General features: G+C 34.6%; 1 protein-coding gene across 2 annotated transcripts; it reads right to left on the bottom strand.

Moving 5' to 3' along the window:
* Window positions 1-650: 650 nt before the first annotated feature.
* On the bottom strand, window positions 651-18,570 carry LOC112707459 (clustered mitochondria protein). Of its 2 annotated transcripts, none has more exons than XM_025759202.3 (29): window positions 18,163-18,570; window positions 17,435-17,682; window positions 16,379-16,440; window positions 15,754-15,943; window positions 15,532-15,672; window positions 15,276-15,432; window positions 14,748-14,941; window positions 14,566-14,667; window positions 12,299-12,434; window positions 12,054-12,182; window positions 11,452-11,839; window positions 10,769-10,873; window positions 10,410-10,528; window positions 9,981-10,089; window positions 9,810-9,905; window positions 8,868-9,023; window positions 8,562-8,732; window positions 8,345-8,431; window positions 7,007-7,141; window positions 6,651-6,800; window positions 6,353-6,421; window positions 5,728-5,886; window positions 4,814-4,870; window positions 4,692-4,732; window positions 3,912-4,031; window positions 2,112-2,421; window positions 1,931-2,038; window positions 1,707-1,778; window positions 651-1,453 (listed from the first exon to the last, which is right to left on the bottom strand). In XM_025759202.3, the coding sequence occupies exons 2-29, from the start codon at window positions 17,670-17,672 to the stop codon at window positions 995-997; spliced, it is 4,260 nt and encodes a 1,419-aa protein (XP_025614987.1). In that variant the 5' UTR covers window positions 17,673-17,682; window positions 18,163-18,570; the 3' UTR covers window positions 651-994. The 2 variants fall into 2 exon arrangements, with proteins under 2 accessions (XP_025614987.1, XP_025614989.1); XM_025759204.3 differs by having other exon boundaries at window positions 17,435-17,694; window positions 18,163-18,543.
* Window positions 18,571-19,019: the final 449 nt, after the last annotated feature.

The raw sequence follows: 19,019 nt of genomic DNA, 5'->3' as shown, positions 1-19,019 counted from the left end.
TCTAAATAAAATGCACCAAAAATGCAGCACAATACAATGGAAAATCAAAAAAGAAGGAAGAATGAGAGTAAGCCGTTATTCGTTAAAAGAGAGAGAATGAACGTAATAAAAGAGAGAGAGTGGCATGTGAATAGGTTTTTATTGTTAACAACTTGGTTAGTAAAAAGTCTTGGACGTCTTTAAAATGATAAACATAAAACCAAAATAAAAATCTAATGCTTATGCTAAAAAAAATTGACTCAAATCTTATACTTGAATTTGAAATTATCATTTGTCTCATGTAATATGTACAAGATTTACTGCCAATTTATAGTTGTCACCCTCTTGATTAAAATTAAATTGTATTAATATATCAAATGTAACAAAAATTGATATATTTAATTTGGTGGATAAAAGGATATTTACAACATCCAAAATGTTATATGTATAAAAATAATTAACCAAATTAATCACCATGTATTTATGTCTAAATACATATTTTTCTATGATATTTTAAACATATATTTTTTATTTTTACATATATTCTATATAAATAATTTGATAACTGATTTTTGTTGCACATGTACCATGATTGTACAATTTCCCAAGGGTATAAACATTTCCCAAGATATTGTTTTTCCACAGATTCCGCGATCAAAATCTTCTACAAATTTTGTATTATGCACTGAATTTGTCTAAATTCTATTGACAACCAAATTTGGTTACAAATACAAGAAATTTCATCAAAATGAAACAATTATTACCCTATATATGCCAATCGTTTAGTTTACTAGAAAATTCTCATTAAATAATCAGATGAAAAAGGAGGAAAAAAAATTGTGCTGATATCACAAGCACCTCACCTTCATTCACCTATCACCATGGATGCCTTATACGGAGCCCATATGAAAAAGGGAGTGAAAACACAGGAAAAAAAGGTTACTAGTCAACCCAAGCAGCTCAAAAAGAATTTCTAAGCTCGAAACAAGGGAAATCTTATATATGTTACAAAATTTCAAGCGCCAGCCTTTGGTTTTGGCTTTTGTTTCTTGGCATCCAATGATGACAACCCCTTGCCTAATCCAACAGGGGCTTCTGGCTTAGGCAGTGACTGGTCTTTCTTGCCATCCACTGCATCGGTTGAAGGAACATCATTTGTTTCATTTGCTCCCTCTGCGTTACCGCTTGCCCCGCTATCCGGGGTCATGCCTGAATTTATAATGTTCATAAGTTGGGTAAGGGGTGGCATGGCTTGCACTGGCACACCATGTGGTCGTAGTAGCAAACCCTTTGCTGCAGCCTTCTTCCTGACTTCTGCAGCTGCACGCGCAGCCCTTTCATCGATTCCCCTTCCTCTTGGGAGACCCTCACCCATTACTGCAGCATTTAGGGACTTGTTGGCAGAGGCACCTGAACTTCCAGATCCTCCAGCAACAGCAGCAGCTTGGAATGCATGTAGCAAATCAGGGTGCGCCTGTCGTTATAATCCCGATTGTCAGGAGAAAAAAAAAAAGCAATGCATTTTGTCTTGAAGAGATAAAAGTTCTATGATATGAATCCACAACATTAAACTCATTTATAACCAACAGAAGGAAAAGCCAACGAAATGGAAGAGATGAGTGTAACCTTTTCGACAAGGTTGTTCTCTCATTAATAAACAACCAAAATGCATACTACTCAAGATTGGTTGCAAAAAGTCTATGCTATATAGAAAGAACACGTGGTACCTTTAAGATATCAAGAGCTTTCTGAGCTGACGCTGCATTCAGAGCTTGACCTTTCTGCTTTTGGGCATTTGTCTGTCAGAATAAGCCACAAGTGAATCATAAAGTACGAGAATGAAGATACTTGAGATTTGAGAAACAAATTCTTTAGGTAAGAACTACGAGTAAACTGATATTATACGGAAATATAAAAGTTCTCAGCCAATTGGAAAACAAATATTTTGTACCTGCAGCTCACGCATCTTGAATGTGTTCATCCAGTTTTGTGAGTCACGCGTCCTTGAATCGTCTTCACCGAGTTGTTTGACAAGTATATCATATGTTCTCTTCTCATGCTGTAAACCAAATGCGCAAATCAGTTAACCACCTACTGTTACCAACAGAAACCAACTTTGAGGCTGTACATACCTGGTGAGAAAGCTTGAAAGCACCCATACAATTAAATGCAATGGCAAGAGCATGATAACAAACTGCAGTTTGAATATGTTCTTCACCAAGAAGCCTCTCATTTTTCTTCAATGCTTCTTGCAGATATCGAAGAGCTGTGTTCATCTTTCCTATGTCCTGATACATCATTGCAACATTGATAAAAGTAGCTGCAACATCTGGATGATCTGGCCCTGATGACAAACTTAATAACAGCAAGGCTCGGGACATATGGCGGAGAGCAAGTTCTGTCTGGTTAAGTCCATGATAGAAGAGAGCCATATTACCATAACTGCAACAACAATCACCGATCAAAAATGTCCTAGATCATGTTCTATAATACATATATTCGTGTCTGGAAAATGAGAGCACACCTTGAACCAATATGAGAAGATATTTAAGGTTTTAAGATCCAACTAACATTTATTTAATCTTGATGCACTGTAATTGTCCAAGATTTTTACATAGATACCCAACCTTGTATCACCATGTAATTAAAAGTGTTCCTATATTGCCATGTTAACAAAACAATGAACAAGCTGTCCCATAATATGTGCGATATACCACCCCCCACCCCCCAAAAAAAAAGGTACACATGACTAAACACTCCTAAAATAAAAAAAATACGATCCAGCATTAGGAAGTTATCGATATTCATCAAACTGCCGATGGAAACAATATAACAACAAAAAAATGTGAACAACAACAACAAAATCTTGTTCTACTAGGCATGACCAGCAACATGGATATTATATATATATATATATATATATATATATATATATATATATATATATATATATATATATATATATATATATCTAAAGTAAGCACATTTGTGTTTATATCTTTCTTGATCACCTCATGCAGAGTCTTCTTAGGTTTCCCTTTGCACCTAACCATGGGTTTATCTCCCATCCGATCTACCCTTTTGGCCAAATGCTCTATTGCTCTTCTCCTCTCATGTCCAAACCTCCTAAAATGAGATTTCACCATCTTTTCTACAATAAGAACTGCTCCAATTTTTTTTCCTCTCGACCTGATTTCTTATTATGTCTATAAGAGTATAACCACTTACTCAGAAACATCCTCATCTCACACTAAGATTAAGCTCATGCTCCCCATTTACCACCTAACACTCCATTCCATACAATGTAACTTGTCTAATGAAATTAACCTTTTATTGTATATGAAGCATGAATCACTCCTCCACTTTGAATAACAACCAAAATATTTAAATCTCTTAAATTTTCCTCTTCCTTACTAAACTTACACTCCATATACTTTTGTCTTATTGCGATTTATGCGTAAACCATGTATTTCCAAAACATGTCAGATCCAACTTCTCATTTAAATCTTCCCTTGACTTACCTAAATGGACAATATCATCGGGCAAAAACATACACCAAACTCACATAAAAGAGGAGGGTTGTGAATCCCGATCACATGGAAACTATAGAGCAAAATACATGAACACCTATAATAAAAAGATAACTGCGTCGTCCTCTTCTGTACATTCTCTTTAATTAAAATCTTTTTCTATATAAAAATAAAAAATATTTTAATTATAATAAATGGTCAAATATATGAAATAAAAACAAGGTGAACAATTTTAACCATTACAATTTTTGTTGTTGTGGGGAACAGGAGAGAAGGGGGGGTAGAGAGGATTCTTTTGGTAATTTCAATTAGTTAAATAATGTAAAAATACAAGGACAGAAAAAATACAGAAATAGTAAAACATTATACAGATTAACCAAAAAGATTGAGAGCAGGGAATACCTGTGTGCAGTATCGGGATGATCTAAACCAAGACAACGTTCATTTATTATTAGTTCTTTATGCTGTTGCATTATAGCCCCAGCCATGTCTCCAGCATGATATAAAACCATGGCAAGATACCTGAAATTCAATAATTTAATTGAAACAAAATTCACTAGATGTATGTGCTTCAACAAAAATTTGAACCTATAAATGGAAGATCCAAAGTTTGCTATAACTCCTAAACTTTACAAGGCATCAACAACAAAAAATAACGTGTTGGGCAATCTTACAATACAACATGTGAGAAAACGGGGCAAAAGAAGGGTTTAAAGCTATAACTAATATCCCAAGACAGGGAGAGCAGTGTGTTAGGAAGGAATTGACAGTGTGTGGGAAATATAAACGTTGAGGGAAGAATGATAGAGGTAAGTAATTTCTGAATGAGATTTTGCGAGATGTAACAGATCTCTCGAAGAAACTGTGCCTGTTTTTCTTCTATCCGATTTTGAGTTTTATCTTATCACATAATGGCTTCCTAGGCATTGATTCCTCAGTCCTCACTGATATCAGTACTACTTACTAGAGGAGTTCTTGGAGGAAATTAAGTATAATATTACCCTTTATCATCAGTTTCATTTCAACATGAGAATAATTATATGTCCATATCTCAGTTTACCCTTGCAAGAAATGAAGAATTGCAGATTGTGGTTATTATCTCAAGTCTACCTTTGCAAGAACTGCCATTAAAATAAAGAATTTTTAAGAACATGCAAACCCACTAGAAATAAATAGACATACCGACAGCAGTTGGCAACCACACGATGCATAGGGCCAGTAACCTGCAGTGCATTTAAGAAAAATTATTTTATGCACAAAATAATTCCGAGAGGAGTCAAAAAAAGAAAATGGAAATTTCATGCCTGTTGTAAAATTGAGAATGCCTCTGAAAATGATGTGTAGGCTTCACTGAGCATGCCCTGCATCAGAGGAAAAATCAAACAACAGTTCATTTTTGTTGGAAAAAACTCAGCCTCGGGGCTCTTTTATGGTGCATTGGGGTAGGGTGGGGGGACGAGGGACCAATATATTGAAGTAAAACTACAAAATTATTTTACAGTAAAAACATGCCCAAAGATTTAAAGCTTAGTCATGAGGATGCAAGCTAAAGAAGAAAGCTATCTATTAAAATATTTGGGTTTATGGGGCCACTGTTTTTTATTGGATTAACACTAATTACATGTTCTAAAATTTGCAAAATGTATGGTTTGGAATGTTCCACAGTGAGATCTCTGTGAATTAGTCGAGTTGGATATCTGTAAGAAATTGAGGATTAGCCCTATAAACCTACATCAGTGTCTACTCACGTAATTTCAGAGGTTTTGGATCATGTAAAGAAGCAAAGATTTTGTAGAAATCCAGGGCTTTTGTAGTGCCTTTGTGTATTAGGTTGGAAGGTACTCCAGCGTTTCAATGATGCATTTTTCTATTGATTCTATTTGGGACGGATTATCCTTTGTGGATTTCTTTTGGTGCTCAGCACATTGTCTTTTTAATGGGGACTTAGCTGATATTCACAGGGATTCGCATGAACTGCTACATAGTTAAACTTTTTAGATCTTCACTATATTCTTGGTATCTATGTGAGGATGGCTTATCCCCTTCTGTAAATTCCATCCTTATAACAACTTCACCCAATAAATAAATTACACCTGCAGCTTAATGAAAGCTATAAGCCTGTAACTTCCTACAAACTACAAAAAATCCCTCAATTGTTAGCTCGCTCCTGTGGTTCAAATGCATTTATTATATATATTATACAAAGCAAGTTAGATACCTCAGCTAATTGAAGCTTTCCTGTTTCTACTAGTTCTTTGGCTTCAGAACAGGTGGGAACTGAATGCTTGACCACTGGACAGAGATCCAAGACATCTGATGTTTGGAAAGGCGTTGCAGAATTAAGATCATATTTACGAGCTGCAACAGATATACCAACCTGAAAACCAAGTATTATTAAGACATGCTGACGCATACTCAAGTAGCAAGTATATAAGCATTAAGATATAATGGCAAAATGTGACAGTGCAGTTCTATTAATTCAACCAATTTATATATATATGACAGCAACAGCGAGCATGCACTGCAGAACTTCAGCGAATACAGAAAGACCGAAATAACTTCACCAAAATATGAAAATAATGTATGTAATAGGAAATCTAATACTATTTTCAGAAAAAACGAAGGAAAAGATATCCTAACATATCATATGCTTCTTTTCATTAAAGCAGCATCACCAAAGAAGCACAGCTTGAAAGCAAAGATTAAAAAAGGAACGAATTCTTCAAAAGCTTCATGGAGTTGGAAGTAGTGAAAGATCAGAAATGAATATTCAGCATAAGTTATGTACGGCACTGACAAATTCACCTATGAATTGAATGAACCATAACTAATTGTACACTTACCTTCTGACAGAAATTTCGTAGAACAGAAATTTTCTTTACACGTGACCTTGCATCCTCTGGCAACTCAAACTGCAACAAATTGAGTTGAAATTACAGTTTAAGTAACAGATATATAGATGTAATGATATGATAAGAAGGAAAGAAACACAGATGTCCTTGTACACAGCTAAAGAAGTGAGCATATCAATATAGGGTTATAACGGAATGCAGACCTATTAAGCAAACACCACATAGAAAACCAATAATAATCCAATGTCATGGTTAACAACTAAATCTTTCGTTAAAAAATAATTGGTACCTCATATTTGACCACTGCAAATTCTCGAATTTCTGACCATAAGGCTTCAGAGCTCATATTCATGTATAAAGGTTGACTCTTCCTCAAAGATGTCCTGCCTTTCCATCGTGCTTGCCCTTTCTTTCCTGTAGATCGATGCCCAGCATGTTCCTGTAAATATAAAAGTAAGAGTTAGAAATTAATCCACCAAAAACTTTGTAGTGTATAAGATTTGACAGGAATTTACAGTGATTTGTACATCATATGAAGACAAAAGCAGAGTTCACAAATTAATTAAGGTAATCATGGCTCAAAGAACAGCAAATTAGGAAAGTTTAGCTCCAGTTATCTTAAAAAGTGAACCATTATGGACTTGCCTTCTTGGGAGTTTTGGATTGTGCACCATTAGGAGTAACTTTTCCACCGGATGCTTGACAATTTCCAAATAGGCAGTTCAAGAAATGAGATACAGCCAATGCAAGATCATGATCCTCTGTTTCTCTCAACAATTCCTGCGATTAGTACATGATTAGAAGAAATGAAAAAGTCATGAAATCTCAGAAGCAAAATGTTTAATATCATTTGATTATCAGTGAATCTGAATTAGGTGAAGTGATTTCTAACATACAGCTTAATGCGACCAATATGACTAACATATTACATATTAGTATAAAAAAAAGTCTATCACATTTCTCATGGACTGGAATTCATGAAACAAAATCAAGGGCCATCTGCAGACCCTTGTAAGAAAAATGATATAACTTAGGACAGGTCAACCCTGACATCTAACAAGTAGTAGTAGAACAAATAAGGGTGCAATTGGTTTATGAAAAACATTTACTACTTTTTGCCACCTATTTTCAATTTCATATTTTCAGATTTTAGAAAATGTTCTCTAAAAATATATTCTGTTCAGATATAGAAAAAAGTGAAAAGATATTTGGTTTCAATTTTCAAGATGTAGTAGTTGAATCGTAATTGCGTGTGACACAACTGCAAAGCGAACTAGTTGTAAGCACATTAGGCTGCGTTCAAACCTTGCAGCAAACAAATTTAATTCTCTTATATATTGGAGAGTCAGAGCAAGCAGCATTGAATTTTTTGGGAAAAGAAAATGAATGAACTAATGTATGAGTAAACGAATACAGGAGCCTTGCAAAGAAAAAAGTGAATTAATTCGTGTTTCATGACATTACCAACAAACCATTACATCCGCTCCGGAATATTTCAAAAGAAACACTGAATACATCAAATCCGAATTTTTGAAACTTGCACATTCAGAAAACATTCTTTATAATATTGTTTTCTTCCACATCTATCCAAGTATATTTTTACCTTTCTGTAGATCATTAGTATATTTCTAGACTAGTTTCTCTTCATTCAGGAAAATGACTCATTTGACTGAATGAAAATAGAAAATAATGAAACCAAACAGTCCCTAACATTTTCTGACTCAAATTGCGTTAAATTAGGAAGCACTTTGGAACTATGAATAATTTTTGGCAACCCTAGCTATGAAGCAGTCACAACCTATACAAATTCATAGTACATCTTAGATATAGTGGAGACCCCCCCCCCGGTTCTAATTCAAAATCAGACTGTTCACTTCAAACATGAATTACAAGATCAATGACTGATCCCGAATTATTAAAATCAAAACCGAAAGTAGAAAAACACAGGTACCAAAATGCTGAAGCTCAAAATTGTTCTTTTACCTTGATAACATGCTTTGCAGATCTCACAACAATTTCATTATTACAAAGATCCCATAGATGAGGCAGATGTTTAGTACCTCCAGCCACCTTTCACGGAAAAAAGTAACATGAATTATCAAATGACAAATTAAACATCTATCAGGAAAACCACCAAAAAGAAATGGCACTTGATCCATTGGATCAACTAAACTTTTAGAGCAATATTGACCAAGCTTACTTTGCCAATATAGCGAACATTAATTCCATGAGCATGGAGTGCTTCGGTTAATGTCTGGCCATCCATAGGTGAAACTTCAAGTGTGCATAGATCTTGTACAAACTTAGGAAGCACAACATCAGTAAGATATAGACTAACTTTCCTCACATTATCCTCATCAGCTGCTATTTCCTGAAGAATACGAACAAATATACATAAATAAAATAAATGCTCCAGGATATCAATAAAATTCTCAAATGGAAAGAACATCCAGGCTACATGGAGATAAATGGGAACAGATAAACAAGAGGATATTTGAAAAAAGACCTCGGGTTCCCCAGCCAATTTGAATTCAGTGAAAACGTTAGGATTAAAAACAATTTCCTCACGACAATCTGAAGCTTCATCAGATGCCGAAACAAGCTCTTTGGTATCCCCCGTTTTCTCTTCCTTAGTCACTGTTTTCTCTTCCTTTGTAATGTCCTGCAGAAACAATCAAAGCAAATAACCACAGTTGATACATGCTTTATTGGAGGAGCATAATCAGCATGAAAATATCATTAATCCCCACAAACCTTAGAGTAACTAATGAAATCATTTGACATGATACTGAGTTGCAATAACAGGATATTGTTACCACCAATGTTTCAGAACGTTCAACTGGTCAACCAATCAAGTATATAAAATATGACCAGTTTTCTACAAATGCAAGGTCAAAGGGATCATATTGTCAAGATAACCATTATTTATTAAAAATGAAAATGAAGTAAACAAGAAGCATCAAATTAATGCTTATGGTTTTCCATTCCAACATTAAGCCTTTCTGCTGGAAACATAATTCAATGATCAATTAAATACTCAAGTTGTCATGTATCTTAATTATACTTTAGTTCCACAGAAGCTAAAAATAAAAACTGTAGGCCACCATGCAGTAGTGTTCAAACAAGTGCAGAAATCACAAAAATGATATGCTCACTAGATGAAGTTGAAACAAGTGGCTTCTTTTCAAAATAGTTGAAAATGATTAATTCACAAGGTCATAATGGATAAGATACCATAAAACAAGATACATTGCATATCAGACAATTAAAGAATACAGAAAAGAAGAGCCAATATTTCCCTAAAAGCAGGAAGGGATGAAGAAACAAACAAAATGATTTTTAAAAGAAAACCAATATATATATATATATATATATATATATATATATATATATATATATATATAAAACCCACCAAGTTAAGGATGATTATTTACAGTACAATACTTACCACTTTGTCAGCTTCAGCAGCATTTTCAGAATCTGCAGCCACGTTAGAAGCCTCTTGAGAAGTTGTCTCAGATTTTGATGTCTCCACTGCTTGGGCCTATTGACACAGAGAGTTCTGTCAAACTGTGTATTCATAACAAATCCTGAAGTGTTGTCAGAATATTTCGCTTACCTGGCAATAGGCAGTAATTAATTCTGGTCTCAAGATACAAAATCGAGAACCAGGTCCAGTATAGTTTGCATCCCGAGGAGTCACCCTCAACAAATCAAGAAGATAATGCCTGATTTGGTTACAGAATTTACAAAATGAGATCAGAATCAGTGCAAGAATGTTGTGCAATAGACAATAGATAACACAAATGCGAGTTGTGAACATGTGATCAATTAAACTAGAACACTATAATCAATAATTTAATGTCAAAATTCAATAACACTTTTAAACAATAAATCTCATATTCAAATAAATATATCCACAATATTCAAACCAAAATCTTCACTGTGGTACGAAAGCACCCCTATACTATAATGCATACACAATTACGCAGAAAGGAGGTCATCAACAGTGTACAGAATGTAAAATAACAATAACTCGAGCAACTACCGGTCATCACCACCAACAATTCCCTTGCATTCCACAGGCGCAGCTAATTTGAAAGCATTTCCAGATCCATCAAGGACCGAATGTTCCTTCAAATGAAGGCGTTTGGCTGCATCTGCAACCTAATATAAGGAAAGCTAAGTTACAAGAGGTGGAACATAAGGAAAAAGAGTATATGGTTACAATTTATAGATAAGAGTATAGTATAATACAAGTTAAAGCTGTTCTTTTCGGCTTGAACAAATATTCTTACAATGGGTATTACCCCGGAGTAGGAGGCATGGTCCCTCACATAGTTCTAGACAGTAACGCTTAAAACTTAAAGTTGACAGCCTCGTTAATTAAAGTTCCACCTTCCTTACCTTAGAATGAAATTCTTCATTCCAGCAAATTTTCTTTCCATTATCAACAGAGCCATACAAGAGAGAGTCTGACTTGTCCCCTTGAAGAATGCCAGGTAAAACACTCTGCAGCACAATATATAATTTCACAATCACAACACAATTTAAATTATGAACAATGATTTATCTATTTTAAATTAAAAGGACGAAGAAGCTGACTTCAAGTCCAAAATGCATCAAATATCTCTGTGGAAAAGTTGAACAATTTAACGAGTTTACTTAATTAGGTGTGTATTGGCCATTCTTTTAAGAAAATAAACGACAGTATTATTTGAGAAAGTGAAGCATATAGATTATATCAGGAACTCCAAAAACATTTATCAAGTTATTCTTTGTAAACCAATCCACTAGTTCACCTAGATTCAGCTTAAAAGTATTCTAGCCTTCATATTGGTTTCTCAATACTAATAGCAGTCATATTGAGATTTACAAACATCTATGCTGCAACAGGTAACAAGACGTCACTGATGCAATGGAGCATGGGGACTTTAAAAGAAAATACGGAAGAAACTGAACATAAATTCATATATCCATATATTCAATATAAATTGATGTCTTGTCATGCTTATAACCTCTGACAACTCATCATAATTTCAAAGAACGGATAAAGTTATCAATAAGCCAGTTTGTGCTTGACTACACACCTGAGCAACCACTCTATGGCCCCTGTAGTCAATTATAGCCATAGCAAGATTATACAGCCCAGCGACATCAGCTTCCTGGTAGGCTTTGGTCCCTTTCAAATCATTGTTTGCAGAAGCATATGTTGCCTGTTCGCTCTCGGCCAACTGAGTTTCAGTTGACCCATCGGCAGTGATTTCTGTACCATTAACAAGTTCTTCTGAAACTGAACCATCATCTTTCCCCCCATTGGGAACCTGACGACTTTCTCCAAGAGGTGGATTATAAGATGATTTATCAGAACTTTGCACAGTGCCACATGCTTTCAAACTAGCATCTACATGTTTCTTTGACAGCTTCTCAAGGTCAGCATCAACAGCAAAACTGAAGAATATGTTGTTGTGCACATACCTATTAATAAAATAACATTAATTAGCTGAATATTTTCCAAGTTCCAGGTACAAAGCAACCTATTCTGTGGAGAAAGGTGCAACATGAGAGATAATAAAAAGTCATACAAACTACACCAAGATTCTGGACAACGCAGGAGAAACCAAGATACTAAGGAAATGAAGTATATCTGTAGCAAATAGCTCAAGCTTCAGAACAGTTATAGAACACTAACATGTGAAAGCATTCTGGATCGGTTGGGTTTATTGGGGGAATGCAGCCACTGATCACTCCAACAGCACCATTGATGGCTGCATCAACAAAGTCTGATGTCACTTTATAAAGTGCCCGATCCCGTAATATCCTGCAGTAATGGGAAAATCATCCAAGAAACAAGGATAACGGATGATTATGTCATTCTCAACATAAAACATGCAGAACTCCAAAGGTTTCAATTTATGAATTTGAAAATAATGGTACCTCTCCTGTGGAGTTGTATGAGGAAATTCTCTACAAGATTGCAATTCCTCATTCCAGTCTCTTTGCATACCAATTGGCTCACTGCCATACAAAAGAGTCAAGGCATTCTCAGCTCTAGCTGCGTCACGTCTATGATCTGACAGCAAAGAAAATGACATTGCAAATATATCAAGCCAGCATCAGAATTTTTATTCACACCTGAGTCAATACTACAAGAGATGTCTAAACAAAAGGAAATAAAAAGAAAATACATTAAGATATCTTCCATAAATTTCTAGAAGAGAAGAAAAGAGGTATCGCTCAAGATGCAAATAAGCTTAATAAGTTCCTGTCATTCTGAAGATGAATCCAACTTATATACAGAAACACAATTAGCATCAATTATTATTACAATAACTCAAAGCATGCTGATTTTCTCAATCATCCTTCATTATCACTTAAGTTTCGAATCCATAATGAGTTACAGAGATTGACCATCAGAGGCTACCAGAATAGGATAAAAAATTGATTCCTTTTGCTGTTCCGATTTAATTTAATGACTGAAATGTTGCAAAGATCTATGTGTCAGACTACTGAAGTATGTACTGAAAAGCAGTTGCGTCGTATTGAGAAAAATAATAACGGTTTGCTAATGAATGCCCTAACAAGTAACAATACTATTTAAAGGCTCAAAGTGGAAGTTTTATTATTTTAGAAAAAGAAGTAAAAGTTTTATTTAAGTTTTGAATGCATCAATAACTTCATTTTCTTTTTCCTTTTTGGCTTCCATATAGAGCGGCCAGGGCACCCATTAGCAAAACCTGATATAATAAAAGAGTCGTCCAATCACATCCATTTTCTTGGATGACTATTCATGCGATAGTGTTATTTTTTCTTGCATGGTATTACATAATTGGATTCACAGGTAACACTACTTCGTGCATCAAAATTAAATTCATAACAAGGGACAAACAAAGATCTCTAAAGTGAGAAAATTAGTAAAATGTAAAGTGAAGGGTCATCATTGGATTTGTAACTTCCATCATATGTGAGTTTCACCATCTTAATTTAAGAATGATTAACTCCTCACTTACCACTTTACTAATCTCCTCACTTTAGAAGAGTTTGATCCAATAAAAAGTGGCTTCTATGATGCCTAGTAATATGGTGCCTATGGTGCCAAAGATCGCACTTTTTTACTATTTTAAGTTGAGAAAGACTAGAGGGCCTTCAGAATTTATTGTTTTTTGCCACCAGTTAGTCATCAATGTTTAAAAGTATGTTGTTGAATTACTAGACTAAAAGAATTGAGTTGATGGTTAAAAGTAATGGCCAAAAACAATAAATTCTGATAGCCTTTGAGCATTTCTCTTTTACGTATATGCAACACTTTTGAATTTGATCACACTTTTTTTTATATTTGTTCTTTCTTTTTCTTTTTTTCAAAATTCATTATCTGGTTCTGCTTCCAAAATTTCAGAACAATAATTTTTAAATAACTGCTCAATTTCATTAGTTAATGATTTAAATTTTCTTCTAATTTTTCTTTATCCTTTTTTATAACATGTATGCATTAATAAAAGAAAACAAACTATGGTATTTAGTTGAGAATCAAGTGTATGGTTACAATATAGAAATTACTATATGATGACAATCTTTTTAAGTTCCACAAGAAAAATAGTTTCTTTAAGGGTTGAGTTCATTAAATAAAACATATTGTATAAAATCATTTTGTATTGATTTTAAAAATTCTATGTCATTAGAACTAACATTAGGTAAAATCATCATTTTTTGATTAATTATTTGAGATAACTTGATAATTTCTTCTTTAAACTTTTGAAGCCTACTAGGTGATATCGTCATGTTATTTCTTATAATTTTTGCTACACTTTTCAAGTATTGGTAAGATTTTATAGCCACCATAGGCACCATAATAATAGCATCATAGAATCCAAGTCTTCAAAATTTCCATGGGAACTTATTCTTGGTCTTCATAGCATATAAAAAAATGTCCATACATTCAAAGAGAAAAATATCAAGGGATATTATATCCCACAACTTGCTAAAGACCTTGCTTGCATCTCAAAATGCATGAAAACCAACTAGCCAACAGGACCAAGTTTTAGATGTGATAAAATAAAGACTCTTCACTTGACAATTTTCTCTCCAAACCAACAGATGGGGGAGAATATATCAACTATCACTAAAGAAGAGGGACGACTATTACAACCATAGATAGAATTGAAAAGATAATACCGATAAAACAAACAGCTAGAGCAAGCGCTTACCAGGAACGGGATATGGCCCAAGCCACGAATTAGGCGGCAACAAAGATTGCACATTTTCAAAAGGATGGGCAGCAGCTCTACCGTCCAATATTTCCCGGAAAGCTTTAAAAAAATAAAAATAAAATGGTTATCAGTTTAGCTTGCCAAAACAAATTAGAGAAACTTTAAGTACACTTTACTACCTTTCTTGAACTTGGAACTAATCTTCTGTAAGAGTACGACAAGAGTTGTTGCTTCAAAAGTGGCCTTACTTGGCCTTGGATCAAGAGAGTTTGCTGAGCTTGAATTGACATAGAAAAGTTTTGTACTCCCAGTAATACAAAATTTATTACCCTCAAGAGTTACCACATCTAAGTAAATCAAATCTCCGACAAGCCTGCGCTAGCAAAACAGCCATTTTAAAAACCATATAAAATAAGGTGCATGCTATGGTGCCTATGCTATAGTGGCAATGGTGTCTTAAAAAGTGTTGCTAAAACTAAAATAACGCTTTTTTACTATTTAACAACGCATTTTATTTTAAAAAAATAAAAAAAAAATGCTACCAAAATGTAAAAAAGTGTGACTTTATTTTAACACCACTTCACCATTGCTACCATAATCATAGGCACCATAGACTCCAACATAAAAAAACGAGGAAATGAAATGATATTTTGTTGATGAAAAAGCCTGTGAAATGATATTAATGAGGAGGATGTTTCTCAAGGTACCTTCTATAGCTCGGAGGGGGGTTAAAGGATGAAAATACTAGGCTCTCTACGCATTTAATATCTTTCAATGGGGATGATAGCAAATTCCCCAATGAACCAGAGACATCCTCCATATAACCAAGTCCATCAAGCTCAGGAACCTCAGGTTTCGAAGTATCTAGATACATATGAAGATGCAGAACAGTGTAACTGAATAGGACACACAATAAACAAACTAATATACCAAATATTACGAAGGGAAAGAGAACTCTCTTACCTCCTGAATTCGCAACTTTATTTTGTGCTATATCATTCTGTAGGGTAAGTGATGTGGATAGTGAAGCATGGACATTAGAAAGCGAAAGCAGCTCTCTAGTTCGGTGAACATGAGCCCTTATAGATCTATCATCATATATCGCTGCAAAGACAAAGTGTTATAGTGCAATGCAATTAAGTCTAAATATATAATTGCTCCAAGAGTGGAAGTTTGTTGATATACCAGGAACCATTTCCAAGGTGCAATCTCCAGTGGTAATATCAGCTACCTCAGAAATTTCGTTATAATCTTCGAGGTGGTGGGTGGACCCGTCCTTTGTGTGCAGCAGCAAGTCATAGCATGTAATAAAACATGTTTCTGAAGCATCAAGAAGGAACTGTCTAATATCCATAACAGAATCACCTGGATTCAACTGTAAATCAATCGAACTACTTAGACGAAACCTGTTATGGTTATAATAAAATAGAATTGCACCATATAAAAAAAATAAAAAGATAGAATTGCGAAGCTGTAAACTTCATACAATAAATAATTTAAGAAGTTAAATGATCCGAAAGCAGACTCAAACAACTTTTATACTGATAAGAACCAAATGAGATAATTAGATTAGGTCTCGAACAAGATAAATGTTTTGTGAACTCGTTTTGTCTTGTATAATAAGCCGACAGACACTCATCTACCATTAGATCAGGTGTCAAACCCAACTCATTGGACCGAACACACCACATCCAATAGCAAGAGGTGTGTGCTAGCTCAATGTACTGGACAAAATGAGTACAACCAACACATCTCTTGCACTCAGTAAGACATAATAACAAATAATAGCTTATTGATGAAGCCAACTCACCTGAAGCTCAAGCTTCTCTCCAGTTTGTGCTTTGACTGTAACAGGGTAAAGGTGAAGATCACCTGCACTATCAAGTCAGAAGGATATTAGTTATGAAGTGATCACCAAAAACTAACTACAGAAAATGTTTCAAATCATGTAAAACACAAAATATTAGAAACAAAGTAATCACCAAATAACTGGGAAAACAAACTCTAGGATTCACATAGACATTTCAAGCGTGTCTTGTCTAATATAACTATATGAACACAAGAAGAAAGTTGCAAAAGCCAGATAATTTGGCCTTAAATTTTAAACAATAGCTAGCGAGAGAAATAGTACCAGGGGAGTGATTGAAGAGAATAAGAAAAAAGTGCAGGATATACCCAAAAGTACATAAAATGCATTGTCAGGATGAATTTTAGAACCTAATTTAGTTTGTGGGAAAGGGGCTATTTTAGTCTTACAGGAAAGGGGCTACTATGGTAGCTCTCACAGCAAAAATAGTGAGGAAGAGTGAGTCTTGGCCACTATGCTATACTATGCCACTATTGACAAACATGAGCTGTAGTTGAAGGAAGAAACATACCACATAAAATGTTAAGGTATATCTATTTCGTTTTGTAATTAAATACCAACCATATTAACGAAAATGACGCCGCATGTATTTTGGAATACTCAGGTTATGCTTGGAAATATTTTTGGTTGTAAAATTGTGAGTAAAGCATTATATGGAGGTAAAAGGGCCCAGCTATCTTGATGCTAAAATGGGGGGAAAATTTATTTTATGATCCTCGTGTCTTTAATCAGCAAGCATCTTACGGTTTTGCAGATCGAACACCGGAATTTAACATTTTCCAGTTATTCATATGCTTGATTAACTAAATTATAAGGAAAGTAGCTACAAAATAGTAACATTGATTACTGTTTCCTTTTGCTAATGTTAACAGCTTAGCGCTGCGGCGCGCACTTTTTGGCGCCTCCTACCCTTCAATACCTTACCATATAAGCCTCCACAAATTAGTTTGCAGTCTTTAATACGAAACATTTCAAAAGTACATCTTTAACTAGGTTCACCTTGCTTTAGTTCGCTTCCATCATTTTCTGCATCATTCTCCTTCACCTCAGGATTGGCATTAGTTGAATCACTGGCAGCAGGAACTTCAGCAGCATCAGCTTTTGCAGATTCTGATGGACCTTCCACATTATGCTTTGCAGGAACATCAGATTGGGCCGACGGTTCAGCATGATTGGAAGAACTGGAAGCATTATGCGACCCTTTCCTGCCCCTCGTCTTGTTCGATTTTCCAGCCATTTTTTTCTCCCTGTAATAAAATCTAAACAACCATGTCACTAAACCAAGAACCAGTAGAGTAAAGCACATGCAGGGTGATGCTTGGCACATAAACATGTAAATAACCATGACCCAGCTCGAAAATCAAAACATTCAAGGCTTCTCGAGCACCATTTCTAAAGTTCATGAAGAGTCCTATATACACCATTCAAAGCTTCAATGAAATAATAAAGAAAGAAACATAGTGAAATTCAACCAATGCCAGCATCTATCACACAATTCAACAAGTCAACCCTGAGCTCAAGGGCCCAAATATAAAATCAAAAAGAGTTGGGGCATGGACTCAGTAAAAGAAACTGAAATGAACAAAACTGAAACATAGCGCACTCTCATGATTGCTGAGTCCCACAAAAACATACACGAAGTTATCAAACCTTTTTCAAGAAAGAACAATTGAAGATTTCATTGCCTCTAAAATTCTTAAAGAGCACAAATTGTAAAGCTATATTACCAAAGCTTGAAGCAATTGCAGGTGAGGATTGGATTAGATAAGGAGGAGAAACATCAAGAAGAAGAAATAAAGGTTGTTTTAATTTTTAATTTTGAAGGTATTGCTGTCAGAGAAGAGGTTGAGTTGAGGTTGAAATTTTGGAGTCCAGAGGTGTACAGAAGCAGTGGCTGAGAGGCGGCTGTCCGAGAAATAGATATGACAGACAGACAGACACTACTATGCGCGAAAAGGGGGTAAATGTAATAATCATGAACTCTCCAATCATTTGTAACCCATATCTGTTTGGGCTTGGGCCATGTGTCCTTCTCTATTATGCTTTCTTTCAGGTTGCCCAAACTATCCCGTCCAAAGAAATTCATAGCCGGTGAGTGTGTAGTGTGTATTCGCCTTCATGTTCTCCTTTCCTTTATTTATTATGTTCATGCAAATTCATGTTCTTTAAATTGGATGTTAGGGTTTTATATTGACAGAAGAGATGAATTTGCATAAATAGAAAAAAAGAAAAAAAGTAGTGTTATATAAATTGAGAGTTAGCATTTTATATTATGGCAGGATTGAAATGATTCTAAACAATCAAATTCGGACACCATTTTGAGCATAATTAGTTGGTGTTGACTAGGGGTGTTCAAAATTCAAATTAAAACGTTCATCCAATCTAATCTAAATTGAAAACCGATTAAAACCGTACTAATTCAGATTTGATTTTATTCTATTTTTTTTAAACTGTTGGATCGGATCGAATTTCGGATATAATTTTTATAACCGATCCAATCCAATCTAAACCGCACAATATGCTATAATATTATTTTTTTTATTATTATATTTATAATTATACTTATAAATGTTAAATTTTTTAT

Source organism: Arachis hypogaea, chromosome 8, assembly GCF_003086295.3.
Source record: "Arachis hypogaea cultivar Tifrunner chromosome 8, arahy.Tifrunner.gnm2.J5K5, whole genome shotgun sequence".
NCBI classification, from domain to species: Eukaryota; Viridiplantae; Streptophyta; class Magnoliopsida; order Fabales; family Fabaceae; genus Arachis; species Arachis hypogaea.
The sequence above is the reverse complement of the archived record's forward strand: the minus strand, read 5'-3'. Positions and strand labels throughout refer to the sequence as shown.